The following is a 23,698-nucleotide window of genomic DNA, read 5'->3' as shown; positions in this document are numbered from 1 at the left end:
CAGTCAGCGCAGGCACGGCCGGGGGTTTTAGTAGACAATTTATTTTGATAAACTTGCTCAATAACAAAAATACAAGTGTGAAGAAAATTATGTTCATTTTTTATACAGTTTGTTATTAACATTTGTTCAGAAATCATCAATTAAAAAAACAAAAACCAAAAACAACAACAAGAACAAAAAAAGAAATAAAAAAAGAAATGTTGTAAGCACTTAGAAAACACTCCTCAGTAAAGGCAGGCAGGCAGATGGATGCAGGCAGCCAGGCCTGGGGCAGGGAGCGACGGGATGCCCGGGCCGCAGAGCCGCTGGTGGACACCATTTCCTTCATTATTTTCATCCTTCACACAGTTTTTAAAGGACAATTTTATTACCTACACGTGTGTTCTGAAGTGGTTAAGTAACAGCTCTGAAACACAGGCATAACGCAGGGCCCAGCTGGCATGGCGGCCAGAGGGTCAGGCTCAGGAGCACAGCCCTGCCCCTGCTCTGCTACGCCGGGTGTCCCTGCCAGCAAAGCACCGTGAGTGCTGAACGAGACGGGCTGTGCACTCAAGGAAGCACATTCTACTCACCCCTGGGACAAATGGCTCTGAGGGGATCGTGTCTCAACCATGAGATTTACATAAACATCTCCAACAGTTCTCATCATTCTGAAGGTATTTCGAGCTTCTGATCTCACGCTTTGTTAGCTGAATAAACAAGGCGCCCATAGCAATAACCCTCCGGAGAATTTGGAAGCAGAAGACTGAAGAATTTCGAGTAATGCACAAAATGTGCTGTCCTTCAAAAAGAACGAATGGCAGAAATAGAAAAGTTTATGTAAACACAACATAAATACGGGATTACCTTTGGAGAAGACTCGTATGGGAACTTTCCTTGAAGTGAAAAAAAAATTCTACAGATGTTTAGGCATGTTCAATACGAACTTTCTGTAGTTTAAGCCTTGTGCAAATAGAACCTATAAATAATATTCAGCAGATTTTACAGTGATGCTCTTAGGTATTGAAGAATAATGTACACATCTTTCAAACAAAAGTAACAGACAAAAGTTTGACAAATGATTGCACCATAAAACAGTGTTTTATATACAGTTTACAAGATATGATTTTCTGCTATAAATTAATACTGTACTATATAGTACTTAGTGACGTTATTAAAAGCAACTGTTGACAGCTGTCTCTTCATTTACTGATGGAGTCACTTGATTTTTAATGCAAATGGCTGTATCTATTTCTGGACTCAAAATGCTCCAATTGTGAATAAAACAGCTGGCTGGTTACATCTGTTATTTAATAATTCATAGCAACAGCATTGGTAGATTGGATCAATTTCCAGCCTGCCACAATCTGGCTGTGCTTCAAGAACAATATTTATATTTTTCAGTTATATGATGATCCATTTAACTGCAACCTAAATCCACCGTATACATGATGTTACTATACCTGAAATAAGTAGGCGAGAGGTGGCATCTTGGTAGCCAAGAAACTCTTCCACCCTCTACATTCCAGTTACAAGAACCTAAAACTATTTACAAAAGTGATATTTCTGAAAACAGAAGAGCTTTTCTTTGTCATAATTTAAGTTCAAGCAAATACTTCAGCTTTGCTAAACCCACAGTAATGCTGAACGTTTAGACGCACCCAGCAGCTGAACCTGACGTTTTATCTTTCATTAATGCATCTTCCCAGCAGCATCACTGGAAGGAATTAGAACATTCATACTGAAAAAGACTTAAGTTTGGAACCAAAACATGTTTCAGCCATCATTTACAAATGGCTGGGGCTTGGCTGTATTTACAGGTTAGAGTACTTGAGAAAAATTTAGTGTTCTATCAACACTTCTACCTGTAAGGGACAAAGAAGTCACTCAGGCTGTTACAATGACAACTTTGTTCCAGCATCAAAATACGAACTGTTTAACTCAGCAGAATCAGGGAGAAGAGCCAGAGCAGGAATCCTGCAGGAACTGACTGGTACACAGTTTAAAAGAACTGAGCAGACTGTCTTATCTTCAAACACTTCAGGTTATCAGATAAGTGATTATACTGATAAACCACGGATTAACTGGAAAACAGATACTGAGAGTGCAGGCAGCCTTCCTGGGACACTAACAAAAATGCTACTGTCTGCTAGGCAGATTGAGTGGTAAATTATGACAACACCTATGGAGCCAAAGATTTATTTCTGTGTTGAAAAGTAAAGCTGCATTTTTGTGAGGAATATTTACTTTAAATGTGGTTGGCCCTTAAATCTGCATTTAGAATCACTTCAGTAAATGAGGCATGTACTGTTTATACAGTGATATTGCTGTTGGGTTTTTTTTGTGAAGGTGAATAAGTCCATCCATCTTTGCAGTGAAACAGTGCTTGCATTACTTTAAATGTTATATCTTACCTGTGCTAGAGAAATGCTCATCTGTGGTAAACAGCCACGTTTGAACATAAATGAGTGAATATAACAACGCAGTAGAAAAAGAGACTTTCTGTACAACAGTTGCTAATAATTTAAATAGTGTCAGTTTCCCAAAATTAGGGTTTTAACTTTAAGGTATGACATGATCTCACCTTCCACCCTCATATACAAATAAATTACCATAAAAAGAATTTCAGCTTAACTTAAAATTGCACCTAAAAAGGCATGGGATCGTTTGTACCTAATACAAAACCTGTTAAAATCAAGGGCTGCTACAAAGAATGAGGTAAACTGAAGACTCTCAGCTATGTGGCCTTCAGAGAAATGGCTTTGTTTTTTTTCTATTGAGTTCTAGTTTTGCACACCACAGTGTTTTGCTAGCAAAGCGTTCTGAGTTCTTTTCCAGGAACCATTTGTGTGTATATACAAATATATACATATGTGTATATACACACGCACACATACACACACACTGTATACTGCATCAGCAAAATATATATATATTTATATATATATATTTATATAAATATAAGGAAGAAATCCCCCTCTAAAATGTTTAGTGTTTTTCTACAGCTTATGGGGGAGGAGGGGATGTATGTCTTCTGGATGGTACACACATTTCAGAGAACGTTTGCTCTATTGGATTCTTGGTGCAGCAACGAAAGACTGATCCATACAGGTGCCAAAGGCTTTGCTCAATGAGACAGAGGATGTAAAATACTAATCTCCTATACAGCGAGGCCAGCCTCGCTTGCATTCCTCTGCAACCATCTGCAACCACAAAGTTCATAAATACTTTGACTTCCAAACCATCAGACATTAAAAACTAGAACAATACAGTAACACAGGGCATTATGCTTCTCAGTGTAAAGCATTCTTCACTAGTTCCTATCACAGTGCAGACCTGACTGCATTAAATATGCTCAGGAGATTAGTCGACGTTGTCTGTATTTGGTTATGGGAAAGGCTCTCCTTTTTTTTTTTAATCCAAAGTGCATAGTGAGAAAAAGTCAAAGCATTCCTCTTTTCAGTAAGTGTTTGATAGTCACATCTAGGCATCCTCCTGAGAATGCAATTCTGATGTCTTGTTCTTTTCCAAAACAAAGTCCCGCAGTTCAACATTCATCAGCCAGGTAAACAAACTTTGCCAGCAAATAGAAGTCCAACTATTGTAAAGAAAATGGATAAGACAAACAGTACATACGAAGACCCAACCACTGTGTTATTGGGTAATTTATATGGTTGACCTCCGACTTCATTGATGTAAAATCCTATTGGAAATATTAGGGCTGCCATACAGAATAGAATCACTGCAAAGAAAAGAAAAAAAACAGTGTTAGAATCAAAATATTTACCAGTTCATGGAGCAGTACAGGAAAGCAAAGCATTTTGAGCAAACTGAAAAGCTGAGATATCCCCATGTCTAACCGGCTTTAAGTGATTGATAAGGCTCTATCTTTTAGAAGATCTCACAAATACTAAAAGATCACCATTTTGATAGTAATTTCAGCTCTGCTCATCGGATCACAATCTGTTTTTACATAGCAGAAGTTTGCAAGATACACTTCTGTCACTATCCATGAATGTAGTCACTTCTCCAGTTATTTCGGACTGTCATTATTCCCCACGTCAAGCTAAACACTGAGATTTCCCTTCTTATTATCAGGTGTCTTCTACACCCTCTCCCCTTTTTCACAAAAATTCTTATCCTGTGAAAGGTTTGTTAACATTGCAAACAGAGAAGGTTATTATGATTTCTTTCATCAAAATACATCCATTTCCTAAATTCATGTGATTGTTTCTTAAGTAATGAAATCCCCTTAAGACCTTCCACTGCTGTTCAAAGAAGGTTTTCTGATTCAATGTAATCTGAATTTCTTAGTGACAAACATCAAGTTCAAATTCTGTACTGTCTCTAGAAAGGGAATGGCTTCCAAATATATACAGCATCTCTAAGATGCAAGAGATTCCTCACAATAATTAAAGATCTTTTAAGTTGGCTTGAGTGCATATTCAAGACTATAGCATTAGACACTGTCTTTTCCCCACCCATTCCTTTTCTTCAATCAGTATTAGAACAACACAGAATTTTGTTCCTACTAGCTAAGTCTACAATTAGTGCCTTACTCTTATTTCACTTCTATTGTATTTCAACTTCCTCTCAAATACTATTTACTGAGAGTGGGACATCTTATTTTATATTGGAGGGAGACAGACACTGAACTTGTTCTGTTCTTCTATCAACTCTATAGATATTCATAGAACCATCTCCTAGTATGAAGCACAGCTGACATAACCACCTCCCAGTCCCCAAAGTGTATATGTATAAAATGAGAAAACAAAATTCACAAAGTTCAAGCCAAACTGCAACGCCTCTGCCTGAATAAAGCACACTGCATACCCATTCATTCAGCTTTCTGTCACTTAACAGATTCCTGCTTTGTCTTAGTAAGAAATATAGGTACTGTACTTAAGCAACAGCAAAAAAACAACACAAAACCAACCCAACCAATTCCTAACACTGGCAATAGTAACAGCTAGCACCTTAACTGCTGGCTCCTGTGCAAGACAGAAATGCTCCAGATGCTTTTATCTCCAAAGGCACCTTAAACAAATTCAGCAGCTTGCCTGTTCTTATCAGGACATCAAGACAGTCTCTACTCTTTCCAGGTGAGGATATGATGGGGTAGAGAGGCTTCAATTTTGGAATGCCATTTTACTACTCTTCTACTGGCTAATGCTCTGGTTTTTCCAGCCACAGCATTACATGGCAATACTAACAGCTGTTTTTTGTTGTTAAATGAACTCCATGTTTATACAAGATGAAATGCTTATCACATATTTTATACCTTAGTGCTCAAAACATTGCGGTTCATGTAGTACAGGTCTCAGCTTCATGGAAAAGCAATCACGTTCTGTGGCAGAGACCAGTTGTGAACATGAAGAAGCTGAATTCAAGAAATGTCTATGCAGGGTTTGCACAAACAAAACAGGATGGTTTAATCACATGATGCATGTCCAACCATCAGCTGTTTTTTGCATTCCTAAATGCATGGAACAGCTTACACACAATTTGAGTCAAATGCTGCTAACAAGAGAATCAACCTCTCTGCTAATGCTAAAATACTCAGTTGGGAATAAATAAATAAATATCAAAATAACTACATACAACAACCGTTCCACTAGAGGGAGCTTGTGTCTTGCTTTTAATTAAACTTCATCAGCAGATGAAGGATAAAGAAGCACACAAATGAATCTAGCTGCTGCAGTTACTGAATTCTTGCTCAGTGCTACCACATTAGGCTATAAAACAACACCAAAGAACCAGAAACCACGTATTAAACGTTATTTTATCTTAAAACTTTTAAATATGTGGTTATGGATCCACACGATCCCATACTGCACAACCAAATCCTTACAGAATATTTCCCCTTTTTAAATAGTATCTTAACCAGCAAGCAGCCCAGCTGAGCAGAGAAAGCTGTATGAGTTTCTTGAGCAGATCAGTTTAAGTGCAGAAGAGCTCTCTGTTGGAGTGGTCCAGGAAGCAGTGGTTGACAATGAATACTTAGAAACGCAACACATAATCAGTAAAAGTTTAAACAGTGCCCTGAGGATGGTTGACATTATCATAACTCAACATTTTTTGCTACATCCAGCCTGACCCTGAAGAACATTCCAGTAACTTACAGAATTGCTGTTACATTTTAACAGCAGTAAGCATGTTGGAAATAGCTTGTGGATGCCGAAACCACTTTAAGTCTCCCTTATCACATTGAAGAACTACACGACTGGAAAAGAATAGATCTTTATCTCTCTTTACTAAGCAATTGCTCCTTGAGGCACGTTGTTCATACACAAACCCAGCAGTACATTGCCATGGGGAGTGCGTGGCTCCTTGCACATCTGCCCAAGGACAGAAGCATGCAGATACCTCAACTCTCCCCCAGCACACAAGAGGAAAAAGAAATTCTCAATAGCAATAGTACTATGAAGGCTCCCGAGCAATTCTACTCAGTGTGGTCTGAATCTTTAACCTACTGAAATAGCAAATGGAAAACGGTTTCCATCAAGTTCTTTGTCAGACTAGGAAGTCAAATCATGGTAAATTTTTGAGATGATAGTAAGAAATGACCACATGATAAGTGTGATAAAAAAAACAACACCAAAACTAAAGAGAAATTCTAAGAGAGGAAGCACTCAGTTAACTCGGTGTGTATTCTTTAGGAACTGTTAGCTAGAGGGGAGGAATTTCTCACACAGGGTGTAAAACAAACGTATCTGTTCAAATCTGGCTGCATAAACTGAGTGGATTTCCAGCAACACCTCCAGCAATCGATAAAGAACTTCTCCCTTAAAAGTCTGTTCTTACAATTTCAGGGAAAAACCGCAAAAAAAAGACAACCATTACAATTTCTATTAACAAAAGTATTCAATAGTGGAATACAATCAGGCTACTTGCAGTGGTCAAAAGAGGTCTAGTTCCTTTAATTCTTAAGCTCAAAACTGATTTGAGCATTCAGTGGCAATAACTTGTATGAATCCAGGATAAAGCATATTGAATATGAAAAATGAAGTACGGTTCAGAGATGTATAGAACAGTACCAAAACAGGTTACTTGCTTGCTACCAATCTACACCACCATATCATGGGGCATAATCAATGACAAAGCAGTACAGAGTTGGGATGGCAACACACAATTAGCTCGAGCAACAGGTAAACAATACCATGCAACGAAGAGCTGATAGATTTTTGGCTGCCATCTACAGGTGGGGCACAGCTACAAGTTTACAATGCCTCTTTCACTGAAGATGCACACAAAGACCTGGACAGCATGGAAATGAATGCCAAGATGGAACCCATACTTCATTACAGTGTGTGAATTTGACACTACAGTTAATGGGGCTCAAAGAGCAAGGATAGTTTTGACAGCATCTATGCCCAGCATCACAATACCTATCACATCAGTTCGGAATACCGCAAGTCTTGAATAGCCCTACAAGAAGAATATGAAACCTCCCGCATTTACCGTTAGAAAAACTTTCGCCATTCATGCAGCATGGCCTGAAAGACTGAAATCTCCCTCCTACCTTCAAAGCTAGTTTGCAGGGGAGCCAAAAAGACAAGTTTCTTTGTAGTAAAACAATCAATGGCTGAGGAAAGATGCAAATACAATGCTAGTAAATACACGCAAGTGCGTCCCTTCAGAAGTGCAAACTGAAAAGAGCATAAATGACAGTAAAGTTGTCCTTTGTGTGCCCGTTAGCTAACAAGACAGAGAAGACCACTCAGCAGTAACTCGTATTTAGAAAGTGCTCTGTTGAAAAGCATCATTCAAGATGGCATTATTACAAGCACCAGCACTTACCACTAACAAAAAAGTACATAATGCAGTTAGCTTAAATCTCAATATAATTAAGAAATCGAGGGGAATGGTTTCACTGCTGAGAGAAAAAGTTCTGATTTGTGCTTTAGGAGAGCTATTCCTTTGGGACCTTTGCTAGAAATAAAATGAAAAGCAAGCAGCTTTCTCTGCTGTCATCAGTAGTGCCAACAAAACCTGCTGAGGACGGGGATGTGTGCAAAGACTCATTCAGGGACGTATAGATCCCATCTACAAACATAACCTGAGTAAAATGTTTAAGTGAAAATGAGACTGCAACAGAAGCTGAAACCAACAGCCTGAATATTAAGTCATCACAATTCAAAACAATATCTAAATTCAATCTAATACTATCTTAATCTTTTAGTTGTAGCAGAAAAACTCTATCCTACCTTTGCTTCTCTTTGAAGGTGTTGATATAGGCATGCCAAGCAATCAGCACTAGTTTATGACCTGGACTCTTCTTCCCTGAATTACCATACTGTGCTCTGCAAAGTGAGCAAAGGAATGAAGTGCTGAAGATGTTTGCACCAATTTACTCTACAGAATTCTATCAATTGAGGAAAACATCAAATAGTTCCTGAAGAGTCTGCCACATGATTATCATAAAAATCAAGACAAAAGAATCAGAAGTTCTTTTTCCCTAGATAATATTGTTAAACCAGCTACATGGAGCTGCTCTTCCAAGACCTTTCTCTTCTGCAAGGGAGGTCTTCTTCCTCAAAAACAGGTATTTCAGATAGTCACCTATGGATAAGAATGAGACTTTCTCATAACTTCTCTGGACTGCATTTCACCACCTCGGACAGAAGGGTAGCTAGAGGGGATCTGCAACAAACTGACTTAACCCAATGGGGTCAAATTCCAGCACAAATGGGGCAAGAGCGACCTCTTGCCTGGCTCTCCTTGCTGCTGGCAGAGTTGCAAGGAAAGGGCTGAGCAAGAGCATTCTTTTGCTGTTAGATGATTTCATCTAGACCCCCCTTGCATTTGAAGAGAACAGAGCTGCCAGTCCCAGAGATGCCTTTAGCAATCCCAGCAGACTTCACTGCCACTTAGGACAGCACATCCTATGTCATGTTCTGAAAGTTCCGCAAGGAGAGTGTCTGCTAGTCGCCTGTACTGGGCAGTTCAGTCTTGAAATCACCTGCAGAAGAAATGTAATACAATTATGAGGTTTTCCCTACTCTGCTCTAATGAGTTACCCATGTTTTCATAATACAGCATTCTGCCACTTCACAGGAAGGTTTGTGGTAGTCGTGGTAGTTGATGCCACACGCTTACATGCATCCTCATACCAGTCTACAGATAGAATACTCATTTGTGTTGCCATACAATGAACCACAGAATTTGCTTATATTGACATCTCGAAAAATAAAGAACTCTGCCTTCCATTCAATTCTTTTCCCAAAATGACTTTTCTTATAAGTGAGTTAAGAAATAAAATTCCCTATCGTCACTGTTAATACAAAGTTCACAGAGTCACACGTATTGGAGGTAAATATAAAAGCTGGTAACTTTCAGCAACACAGCAAATGTGTCTTAATAGTACTATGAATAATTCTGAGTTGCAAGAGAACAAATTAATGTGCTTCATTATTAAACATCCCATAATAAAGGTAAGTGCTGAAACAAAGCAGCATCCTTCTCAAGTTAAGGCTTCCTTCAAGTACCATCAAGCCCAAAGGAATCCACAGGGGAAAACAAACAAATCAGCTTTAGGGTATCAGAATTTTTAGCTGAAATATCAAAGTTGTAGAAAATTAAAGATGCAAGGATTTGATCATTGGAAATATTTTAAGGAATTAAAACATGTAATAATCAAAATGCAAGCTGTGAATTGGGGGGGAAAAAGAAACCTCAAAAAATAAATATTATATAGTACTCAAAAAAACCCCAGCAACCCACAACCAACCACTTGGTCGAGAACTAAACAGCTTTGAGATCTGCTCACTGCAAGCATCTTAATCGTATATAGCATTTTGAATTTAACCTGTCCTGGCATATATTGGATATACACGAAATACGTAATAGACAACAGCAACTAGAAAAGCTGGCATGGGACACCCAACAAAATGTATGTCTATTCTAGCCATTAGTTGGAAAATGAATAAAAGCCAACCACGATGGACACAGTACTTCAATAGCTCCTTGGTCTGCTGTACCGACAGTTTAATATGCTACACAGAAAAGCTGACAGACAGTTTTGATTGTACAAGTGCCTCAGCAAAGTGCATCTGTTGAAGCTCAGGGTTTTTTTTTGTTTGCTGGGTTGTTGTATTTTTTTCTTGGGTTAACACATTATTCCCCTCCCCAAACAACCTTAAATTCATTTATATTAGATGTCACTAACTTCCATTAAGCCTTACTTATGTTTGTATAAACCATGAACTTGTACACTCTGACTAGAAAATGCACTGTTATCATATGTAAACTTAGAAGGAGTCAGCTTTCGAATTTTTTCATGCTGTCATCACCACTAAAGCACCATTTTACAGCTGCCATTAGCCTGGAACACACATCAAGGAAAAGGAAGTTGGAGAGTTATTCCTTTACTTGTGGGTCAACTGTTTTTCTTTTGCACTGAAGTAGCCACAGCATACATTCCTCTGTATAAAACACAGGGCTGCTGGAGAAGGCTCAATCTTTGCTGTGAGGAATTATGCTGGTGTTCACGCAGCACAAAATGAAGGGAGGCAGAAAAACATTAGTGCTATTCCCTCTGCTAAAGAACTGCCACAGGACACGTATGGGAAGCAAATCTCAGTGCTGTGAAGCACAGCAGGTGCTCTGCAGTGGGCAGTCCCCCCCATAGCCAATTAGGATGCAGACACTGTGAATAAAACATCCGTTGTGAGCAGCAAGCAGGACTGAACCAGCATCAGCACTGAATGAGGTATTCAACAGCGACACCTGAAGTAGGGATGGACTTCAGACTGCAGTAAGTCTCAGATGCATCAACTGCTTCCCCGGCACGGGGGAATTCCCAGTCAGCCCATCTGGCTAGAAGTACTGGATACCGGCGTGTGGGGAAGGAAGAACGAGCCAGCAAATGGCACTCCTCAAGGAAGGCAAAGGGGGCAGGGCACACATGTCCTCCTTTCTCTCACCTTGGGCTCACAGGCTATCAATCCCTCTCAGTTACCAGCTACTTAAGGTATCAATTCCTCAGTTTTTGAACAACTTCCTTCCTCTCTCAGATGCAGTATTTCAAGAGAAAGAATATTTTGTAAAGAAGGAGCCCTAAGAACTGTTCCCTGACAACACTATGTGTTATTTCAAACTCCACCAGTTTATCCTGTGTACAGGTCAACTGTGCAGTTGAGGTCACTTACTTCCAGTGAAAGCTATCCAGCGGGCATATTTAGTAGCTTCTCTTCGCCAGTGGGAAGCCACCAGCAAACCACATGTGACAGTTAGTGAAATGATTCCCATTATGATGAAAAATAACGTAGTGACCCACTCGGGAGGCAGCCGTGGAGGAATACAGGTCCTGTCACGTCCATGGATGGTTTGACACTGTCGCACAAGGCCAACTGTGAGAGCACCTGAAAATACACAGCAGAGAGGCATGTAAACTTTCAGAATCCTCTCTGAGGGGCGCTCAATTGCAAACTGCATCTCAGGTTTGTTCCAAAATAAGGAATTCTTTCTTTGATGAGCCTTAGTAAGCCTGTCAGAGACAGAGGATAGAAGGGACATGTTTAAAACATCTATCTTCATGTTCTTTCATCAAACACTGGCATGAATTGCAGTGAGATATCTACGGCTGTATCCGGTTCTTGAGTGGCAGTCGAGCTCTACTGAAAGCAATAAAGCACTCCTGTGAATCCTGCCACTGCCAGCTGAGGTGGTGGTGGGGCTGTAGAGAGCACCACTGCCTCATTTTGCCAGGTAAAATACTTTCATAATGTAACCAAACAGGATGCAGCCCCCTAAAGTGTCCTTAGTTGTCTAATGCCTTTTCCCCTTATCTATAAAGACAGCTTTGAACCTGCAGGTCTCACAGGGGGAATCTGCGTTTAGTTCGTACTAAGATTTTAAGAATACTTTTCAAAGGAAAAAAAAAAAGCAACAGCCATCCTTCTTGACAGTAACTGTTTAAGAGTCCCTCTACCCAAGACATGTAGGACAATTATTGTGATGACTAACATGGGTTACTACACTCAACAACTGGGATATCTATGCTACTGGTTGAAAAGATCCTAAGGATAGACCAAGACTGGTAAAGGAACCATACTGTACTGACAGATTCTACCCAGAGAGAAACAATAACATGAGATGTAGTTGACTCTTGAAGTTGCAAAATGGAACACAACTAGAGGGTTAGGATATATCCCAACATACAGATTCCTGTGACACAAAACGAGGTATTTTCAAACAGATCCTAATCGTTCTGATTTAAAATCTATTTCAGCACTTTTGAGACTCATGCATAAAGCAGCTTTTAGGGGACTTTAATAGCAAAATTCTCTTTATCTTGAAAATTTTACCTCAATATTAATATTTAAGGTCAAAATCCATTTCTTCCAGTGTCTCTTCTTAAGTCCTATATTTCTCAAATGCGTCTCTTCTTCTGAGCTCTGTCCTTAAATAATCACAATTGTCCTTTATCTAAATTAGAAGTCAGAGTCAACAGTGGAAAGTGTTAGAGCCCACAAATTTTGGTAAGCAAAAACTGTCTGTAGTTGATCTGTTTAAAACGAAGAGGCAACTCTTCCAGAATGAAGCAAGCTAACAGTCAAAAAAGCGAGCAGGGCTACCAAGAGAATACCATGTTACATCAGTTAGTGCTTGTGGTGCGCACCCAGAGGACGAGAAGGACAAAAACATTACTGATTCAATTCTTTTGAAGCAATCCTGAAACCTCTGACTACAAACTTTCAGCCCTATTCAAATGTATCATTTTAATTACGCATTCATCAGCTGACAGATTTGGAGATTAATTTTTACTTTGAAGCTGAAGTCCTTAAAAATGAGTCAGTTACCAAACACACAATTATTAAACTACAAAATTGGCATTTCCTACCCTGCGTACAAAGCAGCTGAACCATGGCTGTGCACCAGGATTACACGGAGCTCAGCCAGAGTTCCACAGCACTCTCACCCAGCTCACACACCCGCACAGTACAGTTCTACATGAACCGCTGCTCAGTTGCTTTCTCATAGTCTGCTACGTTTTCGTTTTAAACAAGCTGCCAGGCCAGAAGGGAGATGTGCACCCAAACTTAGAAGTCAACGTCTGCAAATCACACACCTGGCAGAACCTCACACGAAGCACTAAGTAGCTTGGGGAAAAAAGAGGCTATTCATTGCAACGTTAACAGAACAGGAAATTAACTGCAATCACTCTGCAAGAGTGAGATTTAACAGCTATTTGAACAGCAGTTCTGTCTCAGCTGAGCTCTAAAAGAATAACTTCTGAAAATGTAAAAACTACGTAACTCTACCAATAGATGTGTCTTGGATTCCAAGACCCCTCCTGAACACAATGGCAGTAACTGAATGCATCTCAACTTTGACAAAAGCAACACTGTAAAGAACCGCTGTGCTGGCCTCCGTTCCATTTTGTGTATTTCCTTCAACTACTAAATAGTTGCTGCATTATTGGAAAGAGACTTTGGGCATTACTGCATAGAGACAACGGACTCACCTTTCAGACTCACTCTGCAGTTGGTACTGAAGATATTCTTCAATTAAAAAGAGCACATATAAGATGCCAGTTTCAGAAGGGATCAATGCTAAGCCCAGTAGTGCCTGAGCTGGAGAAAACAGAAAATAACTCTACTTGGAACTAAGGTCTTTAAGAATAAATCTTTTTGCTGTCCACACTTACTCTTCCAAGGGCTGATACCCAGGGCTGATAGTCCCCTCAAGAACAAACCGGACAGGCTAAATCTCCAGCCTATCAGTATCAGAGCAGCACCCCTTCCAAAGACACAAGGATAGTTGCAAGAAACTCTCTAGATAATGGTTTCCTGAATATCACACCCACTGCCCAAATGCATTGTTTTACTCTTGGTTTTTAATTGGATTTTTTAAGCATCAGCAAATGAATAGCGGCATAAGTTACTTTGGAGGACCAACACTTTATTCATTAAGCTTTTGCTAACACATACTCAGTATTTACTCTTAAGTGTGCTTCACAGATTGCAGATTTGAAGTAGATACATTCCACACATTCAAAGTGTTGAACCTGGAGACTGGAGACTCCTGGGAGGAAAGAGGGCAAAAGAAGATGTCTGAAGCACTCCCATAGGCTCCATAAAGGCAGCTAGGAGAAATAACCGCATTATATGCTCCTGAATTTCAAGGTACTGTTCACAATACAGGATAGCACACCTGTGCACTAAAACTGAGACAGAAGCAAGTTACCTCACAGCTTGCTCCCATAGTAACATCTGTTGAAGGCAGACTCGAAAAGAAGAACAGGTATAAAATGAATCAATGTTTCACAAAACTATTCAGAGAAAGAGGGGAAAAGGCCCCAGACAGAAGGAAGATGAGCCTCAGTGTTTCACACTGGGATAGATTTGCTGTTGCCCCCAGCAGCCCCATGCCAGCATGCTGCCGTGCCATCCCACTCCCATTTCCATGGCAACAGCACAGCCACCCAGGGGGCTGCGAATATTGCGCCCAGAAACAAAGAGTGCCACAGCCCTTACACTCCATCACTTCTGAATTATTAACAGCAGCACAGGGATGCCATGGTTGGAAAGCAGCAGCTCGACAACAGCTATGCAGATGTTCACCCCTCATCTATTTGATGGTGGGGACATGCAGGACCAGGTGGGCACAGGAGGGGTGCCGGTGCACTGTGGTACATGAAGCAATTAGTGTGGTAAAAGCACAATGCACTGCCAGCGCGGCAAGGACACTGGTAAGCTTTATGATTTAGTAATGAGCACAGTACATCAAGCCATGTTGTATGAGCACACTAAAACATTCATAGCTGCTGGTTAGGTAAGAGTCACATGCCAGAGAATTACATGTAAAATAAGGGCAGCTCAGTTGAGCCATTCCCTGCAACTCACTGGGCCACAGAGATAAGGACAGGAGGAAATGAAGCTATTTTTGGAAAGTTTCTAAGTTCTGTACACTTAATAAACTTGAATGGAAATAGGTCCAGATCCATCGAAGAGCAGGAATGGACTGCAGCTGTCTATGCAGAGCTGCAGCATGCTCCAGGATCCAGGTGGGAGCTTCGTAATCTAAAGTGAATGCAGTGATTTGAATATACGCCACTTTGCAGTTGCACAGCTAAAATATCTTTGAGGTTACCATGCAAGTACAGCACTTGGGATGTGCCATGACAGATCGATTCCTCTACTGCAGATGTTCCAGTATGTCGCTCAGTTAGTAGACTGAGGTAACCAGGCTCTGACTCACTAAGATAAGACTTACAAATGTTAGAGGATGATTTAAAGAAAGGCTTAAAAGAGTAAAGAAGGATTAACTGCAAAGGCACAGAATACAGAGGAGTCCAAAACAGAGGGATTATGAATTATTATTCCCATCCTTCATATGCCAGATCTTACATTTTGACACACGTTGTCTCTTGCATCACCCAACAGCTGTGGTAATCCTGGAAAAGCTCTGAAGCAGAGCAGTACTGTTTGATCAAGTGACCAGAAGCACCATCAGTTCTTATGCTCAGTAGATATTTACTGGTTCAAAACACACATCTAAAAAGTATTTTTACAGTGCTTAGAGATCACTTATAATGAAGAACTAGATTTACTTGCAAAGTCCTTGCTATATCCAGAGTGCAATTTTTAAGAGCAGTTCTGCAAGATACGTTACACAAACTGCTATTTCTCTTCTACTCCATTTATTCCCTCAGACTATTCTCCCCTCACACCAACTCTGAAACGCACCATTCTTCTTGCACTAGAAATGTAAATGATGTTCCTTTGTTTCAAAAACTAAGTGACTTTCTTATAGAAAAACACTAATACTGGCATTAATATGTAGCTTTGCTAGCTTCAAACAGCTGTGATGAACGCACTAATTGAATTCTGTTTAACAAACTAATGTCCAGACAATTTATTAGGTACCATTTTTGACACTGTTTAGAAATCCAAAGCTTATTTCTGGCTTTTCAACAGAAGAATTCTCATTTCAATTTTTTTAAAGGGTCAAGACATATTAGCAGAAAAGCCTGCCTTGTTTCTGAACGGCCTGCAGAGCCTGAATTGCCTCAGAAGCTTTCAATTCAGTACTGGAACCATACATAATTCAATCTCCCTCCACAAAGCAGAGTTCTCCCTTCCTCCCTCCTTCTACCACCAGAGAGAAAAAGCAAATAAATCAGGGGCAGCATTCTGGGAAAGATCCTTATGACTGACACGTCCTAGAAAAGCATATTACTGCAGATGACAATCTTTAGGATTTAGGAGCTATGATGTTTAAATTGCAGATATTTGGACCAACAAGTAGCAAGTTCACCTCCGAGCTTCAGCATATGAGACTTCAGTGCTTGGTCTTTATATTGTCTGTTTTAAAGAGATGAACCACCACACATTGAGTTATCCTCAGGCCAAAACACAGGAACAGCTCTCCCAAGGACATAACAAAGGCTCTGTGTGTCCTCATGTATCACTGTCAAGAGATCAGCCCACACTGAAGGTGTTCTTTCCAACTTTACAAGACAGCATTTAATTAAATGTTGGTAAGCAGGATCTATAGTAAGCAGCAGCTTTCTGGTTGTTGCTTTTCTTACACTGTAAGCATCTGCATGACAGGATAGTACCATCAGTGAACACTACAAGCTTTAGTTGTAGCGGCAGGAGCCCGGCAGAGAGAAGTTGCTCTGCTTTAAAACAGATAAGCAAGAGGCATAAGACTTTAATTTTAAAAAATAAACAAAAATAAATCTGTAGCTATTTCCATTTCCCTCCCAGCCAAAATAAGGCTACTGAACAATGACCAAATTCAGTGCCTACAAAAAATAAAGATCAAAGGCAGTGTCAACATTTAAATGTTTTTTTCTAGTCAGTTTCACCACTTTTATGCCATGCACTCAGTAGAAAGCCAGAAGCTATGACACACCTCCTGCTGTTCACTGCTCAGCATCCAACAGGCTTGTGTTGCTGTTGTTGCTTTTAATGAAGTTACACTTGGCTTCAGACAGAGCCATGAAGAGCCAGCCCTCCACCCAGCAGCCTGCAGTGCTGCCCAGCCCCTTCAGGAGCATCCAGCTCCCCACAACACAACCAGACATGGCCGGCAGATCCAGCCATATAGATCTGTGTCACCCTTTTATTCCACATTCTTCACGCAATAAGCTTCAGGTGCTTTCTGCAACCAAACAATCCAGTAATATTCCACTGAAAGAAATGGCTCCTGCACAATCTTGTTATATGAAGTTGAACCACACACGAGTGTAAGCAACAAACTGAAACATGTTTCTTCTCATACAAGTTTCTACAGTGAAAAATTACATCATTAACACGTTAATTCATGATTCTGAAACTCATGATTAGTTTCAGAACAGAATTCAACTCAATAAGTCCCTTCTTCACCCTTGAGACACCTCTCCCTGCACAGCATTCCTTGTACCGCCAAGCACAGCAGCATTTCCCCCTGCACTATACAGGTAAACTCCTTGACTTCTGTGCCCACAAGCAAAGCCGCCTGATTATCAAATCATTGGGAATAACAAGCTCAGCCCTACTTGCTAGTGTCCAATATCTATGCAAAGAATTGCTCCTGGGGAAGTTCAAGGTGTAATGTAAATTCTATTCAGCTGAAAACATTTAAATCACAGTGGATTATTAATCATTACACCCCGGAATACCGTCATCCTTAATGATCCCAAAGTGCCTTGTAAATTATGGCCCAGAACTGCACCTACTGTGAGGTTTCTGGGTAGCAGCCAGCTGTTCTGACTGCTCTGCACAGAGCGCTGCCTCTGTTCTTGCAGCAGCTCCCTAGAAGGCTGCTGCAGTCTCCAGCAGGGAGCACATCAGTTCACCTCAAGGACACAGACATAATGCACTATGCATGTCTTGCTTAAAGAGATGCACTGGACATTACATGCTCTATGGACCTTTGGAACCCGAACTGGTGTTTCAGTGCAGTGTCTTCTATGTGGTCAGCCCACCCTGCAGACAAACCAGCACAACCACACTGTGTGTCCTATGGCACCCAAGAGAGCCCAAACTTTTGCAATCAATTCTATTGATAAATTAAAAAAAACAAAACAACAACAACAACAAAAACATACAAACAAGATAATGCTTAAGGAAGAAATCAAATGCAATAAAATAGGAAGAAACCAAAAGCTGCTCTCAGAGGATCTAATCTACAGCTGTTAATTCCGTACTAATTCCCATGGGATTTGGCAAATGTCATTTGCCACTCAAACGCTCCAGCATGTTTTCCCCTCTGCTTAAAGCAGGCACATACCCTGCTCAGATCCTCCTCTTGGCCACATCTCCAGCTTTTCAGACCTGTGAGTACCTCCAGCAGTCAGAGCTTAGGGAAGAAAAGTGAGGCTGAGAAGGGCAGCTGAAGAGCACAAAAGGGGACTGCAGCAAAGTTACCACAGAAATTGGTTCCTGCATATTGTCCCCAGTAGAACTCTGTCCATTAGGAAAAATGTCATCGCTGTAACAACTTACAATAAAGCAATTATCCACTCACTTCAAAATGTGAAGATTTATAAATGGTGCGTTCATAATAATTTATCATTCTCCCGTAATACTCTGTACACGAATACTGCACTTGTTTCACCACGTTACAAACCATTCTGCATTTGATTTAAAAGCAGTACATAACCTCTCCACAGGTTACTGCTCCTCCTCAGCCACAAGTTACTCCCCTTACCTGTTTCTGAAATACACAAGTGTGGACAACATCTGGAAAAGGACACTGCAACGAGCTGAAGGGCTCCCACACACAATGTAAATGCTAATCACTATATTGCAGCAGGCAAGGAACGTTAGTTCTCTTTACATTGCTTCAAGACTGACAAAAACGCATGTAGGAAGCAGCTGAGTTTGTGAAAGAGCTATGAAAAAAAGTAGGTCAGGCTTAAAAGTTTGACCTACTGATCTTTGCTTTGGCAAAAGTACAAACTGAGTTCACATAATGCTGCTTGCATCTAATGCTGGCTGGAAACTAAGCAGAACAACTGTTTTTAATAAGCCTCAGTCATTAACACTACCCCATTTGTCAGGTTTCTGAGTGTTAAGTCCCTGATTTGCAGTACGTTCTATTGCAGCCTTACTTCTAAGATCCATATTTTAAGTGACACTTCCATTAATCCCGCTGTCCTATCACATCAATGAACATAATAAGCATGTCTGAAAGCAGCTCTAAGTTGATTTAAACAGACCATTACTATTATTAGCAAAACACAGACAGTTCCCAGAGCCTCAACAATGCATCTTTATGACAATTAGTACCGTTTGTAAGGCAGATTTACAACGATGTGCTCCTTGAGGAAAGCACAGGGCAGACCAAGGCCTGCACCCGCACACACTGAATGTGATCCAGCACTGCAGCACCCATACGTGTGGCTGTGAGATGAACACTGAAGAAAAAGTTATTCTCAATACCTGAAACTTGAGTGTCCTACCAAAAACAGCTACTAGCAGAGAAGGACAAATGCAGCACCAGTTACTCTTAAATTTATCCTATGCTTAACAATGTAAACTATGATATGTAAACAAGAGAAAACAAGACATTTGCCTAACAGAAGCAGTATGCAGTCGTATGGTAAAAGCAAATGCAAAACTCAGTTCCTCTCTGGACAAAACCAGGCGGCTCTCCACTCCCTGCTCTGGCAGGCTCAAGTAACCAGGCTGACACAGCACTCTTTTATGAGATTCTTCCTACACATAAAATAGTTCCATATGTTTAAAAGTTGAGCAAGCACAAAGTTAATTCACTACAACAATGCCTTACTGCCAGCTTTTCTTGTGCCTTAAGGGCCTGGTCAGTGACAGAACCCCAACACAGCACACATCCCCTGCTTTGTCATCGCCTGGAAGACATCCAGCAGTCAAAGGGAATGGATGGAGATCCTAAGGATGTTGGGGTGACTCCCAGCAGGGGCACACCGCTTATAGGCAGCTCTTGTTACAGTATTCAGGACTTGGATTCCTGCATTCTTTGCCAGTCCTTACGCCCTTTGCGTGGCTCTTCTGTTGGTGTTCTTAGTGGCACCAAAATCTTGGGACTCGTTGCCCTGCTCAGCAACGTGCCGGAGCACTGCCTCTGCCCACCGCCTCTGCCCACCCACCCATTTGGGGCAGCCAAAGGAAAGCATGTTCTGAGGCACACTAACTAAATACCTGATTCTAAACACACGTCTGATGCTCACAACGGCTTTGCAGATCACCTTTCAGCAAGCACTCACATCACCCAAGCTTGCACTGCGGTGTGTACACAAAGCAGCCATAAGATCTAACCCTACATCTTACTGTGATATATGTATCAACATAAGAGGGTGCAATAAATACTTGCTTTCATGTAATCCACCAAGCTTAAATTCTGACATTCAGTTTTACTTAATCACTGTTTTGTATTTTAAGTTGGAATCATTAGTGCTCCACAGGAAGGAATAACTAAAGGCACACAAAACAAGTTGATAGCATAGATTGCTGAAGGGATGGATTATTTGCTTTCATCTCCTGCTGAATTATTCGACCCATCCCCAAAGCATTCCAAGTCACCAACCTCCCCAACACGTCCCACATCTCATCTCAGCTGTATGTGCTAGTTGTGTCTTTCATCCACAAAAGGGCTGAGTGCTGCCGATGGAATAACCTGCAGCCCCCTTCCTCCCATACAAAACATCAGAACCATGAAAGACCATCCCACACAGAAAGACACCGTCAGCTTTTAAAGTTCATCACAGAAGTGTACAGATACGGGAACAAAATTCATTACTACTGAGATGAGTGGGAGTGTAGGCACCGGCTCATGTTAAAGCCAGCTCTGCCTTTATTTCTCACACAGTTTACCAGTTTAAGAATAAAAGGATGTCAGTACAGGAACACTGATGTTCCCAGATGGGCGTTTACCACTGTTAAACAGGAGGTACAACTAAACCTCACTGAGAGCTCCAGGAGAGAAAGTTCTATTCAATTTTCAACTTCCCTTTATAAGCTCAAAGATGTATGAAATACCTGAGACCAAAATAAGGAATAGATTCTTGCAAAACTATGCAGAGGAAAAGCACCAAGGACTTGGATCCGCTTCCATGGAGGTGTATCTCCCCCCTGGTCTGATAAACATCAGAAACCTTCAGTGCTCTCCGTGGCACTCACTTCCTCATCATTACAGTGCTAGAGAGGATCTTACAGCCAACAGTTTTCAACTGACTATGAAGCTGTCTGTAAGAGAAAGACTTGAGAGACGTGTCAGCCCTTCCCCCACACTGCTCTCCTGAGAACATAAGCTCCTTTAAATAAAACATTTAAAGCCATCTACATTTTTCAGGAAAAAAAAAAGAAATACCAAAACCCAAGAAAAACATTAAAGCAGCTTATTTGCTTTGATATCCTATTTAGCAGAAAATCACCGGCACCGCTGCAGTATGATGTACGTATTGCTTCACGTTTACCCCAGAACAGATTCTCCTCCTGGAACCCAAGCCCAAGTTTCCAGTCTCAATGGCTGCAGAGGGCTGTGATGGAGCTGCTGTGATGGAGCTGCTGTGATGGAGCTGCTGTGATGGAGCTGCTGTGATGGAGCTGCTGTGATGGAGCGGCTGTGATGGAGCGGCTGTGATGGAGCGGCTGTGATGGAGCGGCTGCAGTGCTGTGTCCCCACATCTCCTGAGAGCTCTGCTCTACACGGTGCCCAAGCAGCTGAGGGCCGGGCTGTTCCATGCCACCTTCTGGACTGAGGGCAGCAGCCAAGCAGGGAAACACTACCCCTCCCCTTCCTTCTTGATACCAGGCTGAGTTGTAAAGCAGCACCTGGAATTATTCCCACGGCAGATGAACCAGAGGACAAAGAGGTTACACAAAGAAACAGTTCCTTTCACCAGCTGAGATCAGGACACTTTAGAAGACCTACTGTGTAGCTGTGAGCACCCAAGCTGGGAGGGCTCGAGTCCATGTGCTGAGTGGTTCCTGCACCTGGCTAGCAGCTGGGGCTGGGATGCAGTCAGGACAGCATCCTCACAGCAGCGTCCTCCTATGCTGTACTCCAACACAGCAGCTCTGGCTACTGAACGGCACTCAGAAGCAGCCATCCCATCATTCAGTACCACAGTGCTTACTACGGGCAGTCCTTGAGAGAATGAATGGGCATCCTTGCACTTCCTTTGAGTTTGGGCAGAAGGTTCCTTTCAGCAGCTCTAGGCACTGAAATGCATATTTACATTGCTTCTAGCCACACATCTAAGGATAAAGTAATTCAAATCCCACATTGATAAAGATCTACCAAACAGCCATTAAGGAAGCCATGGAACGACAGCCACCTCTCCTTTGAGATTTCAGAAAGCCAACGATTTGTTTAGCTTCCAAAGACGGCAATAAAGTAAGCCATGGGTCTGTCAAAACACAATCTGAAAAGAGCTGCAGAACAATCCATCCAGATTTCATGTTTGCCAGTCTGACTGCAGGTAAAGCCCGTGTGCGGTCCTAAAAACTGTACAAGATAGGGATGGCAGGAGTCCAACCCATCAAGTAACTGAGAATTCACCTCTACGCACACTGTATCAAGAAGCTGCTTCTGTACTACAGATAGACGTTAACCAGTTTCCATTAACAGATATAGGTGGTCTGCACTTTGTTCCCCACGAGCAATTTTTCCAAGTTGGATTTTATTATCACACTGCTGGACAGGCAGAGAGAAGCCAACATCCAGCACACAGGGCAGGATCTATGGACATGGGGAAGGGCTTCAGGCAGACACATCTACTTCTTTATCATGAGGAATATTCTATGTCACGGTCAGTGCCTGCAGAAGGGCTCCTCACTGCAGCACGCTGCTGGGGGATGTAAGAGGAGAGAACCAGCTGCTCCTCAGGGCCACAGGCAGGAAGATCACCACAACAGACGGGGAGAAGAGGGACGTCCTATGGGGAGTGCTGAGCGCTGTGCTTGGCGAAACGACTCGTTCCTCTCTTCGAGCAGGACCAGCCGAGTTCCAGGCTGGACCGACAGAAACAATGCAGCCAAACCATGAGGATGAAGACAGCAGTCAGAGAGATGCGCTGCCATCAGCCCGTCTGCCAAGCTTTAAATTCTTCAGCAGAGTAAAGGACACAACGACTCCACTGGGAAGCGTTCAGTCCTCCCACAGAAGCTGAGCACCAGGCAGGGCAGGGGGAAGTTTTAGGACACTCCGCACGCACACAGGGCAGAAGCCTCCAGCCCTTTGCTCTGCTCTGTACCCGCGGATGCTCGGAATCACACCCGGCTCAGGAGACCCTCAGGACCGGCCCGCCCCTCCCTCTCCCCTTCGCCCCCAGCAACAGGAGGCGATCAGCCGCTCCTACCGACGGCATCAGCGCGGGCACAAAAACCGTCTCCTCCTTTTCGCTTAAAACAGCGCCGTGTTCCGACCCAGAACCTCCCGGCTGACAGCCCAGGGCCGCCGCCAGCCCCGTCCCGCAGCACCTCCGCCCCGCCAGCCGCCCGCGGCCCCCGCCCCGCCGCAGCCCCGCCGCCTCACCCGCGGACTCGCCGGTGTTGATCCAGTCGGGGTTGGCCAGGCTGGCGATGGCGAAGATGTCCGCGGCCAGGAAGAGGCATCCTGAGATGACGGTCAGTTTGTCCATCTCCTCCGGCCGCCGCCCGGCTCCCGCGGCGGGCCCGGGCCGGGGGCGCCTCACAGCCGCGGCTCCATGGGCCCCGCGCTCCCCTCGGCGGCGGCGCCAGGAACGGCCCCGCGCGGAGCCGGAAGCGAACCCGGCGGGCGGGGGAGCGGCGGTGACTCC

The 23,698-nt window shown here is 42.4% G+C and overlaps 1 protein-coding gene across 1 annotated transcript; it reads right to left on the bottom strand.

Annotated features, from left to right (window-relative positions):
- Window positions 1-35: 35 nt before the first annotated feature.
- Window positions 36-23,651, bottom strand: MOSMO (modulator of smoothened). Its single transcript, XM_072349173.1, has 3 exons — window positions 23,434-23,651; window positions 11,130-11,342; window positions 36-3,721 (listed from the first exon to the last, which is right to left on the bottom strand). The coding sequence occupies exons 1-3, from the start codon at window positions 23,537-23,539 to the stop codon at window positions 3,537-3,539; spliced, it is 504 nt and encodes a 167-aa protein (XP_072205274.1). The 5' UTR covers window positions 23,540-23,651; the 3' UTR covers window positions 36-3,536.
- Window positions 23,652-23,698: the final 47 nt, after the last annotated feature.

The sequence above is a fragment of the Excalfactoria chinensis genome, chromosome 14 (assembly GCF_039878825.1).
Source record: "Excalfactoria chinensis isolate bCotChi1 chromosome 14, bCotChi1.hap2, whole genome shotgun sequence".
NCBI classification, from domain to species: domain Eukaryota; kingdom Metazoa; phylum Chordata; class Aves; order Galliformes; family Phasianidae; genus Excalfactoria; species Excalfactoria chinensis.
This window is presented reverse-complemented; position numbering and strand designations above follow the sequence as displayed.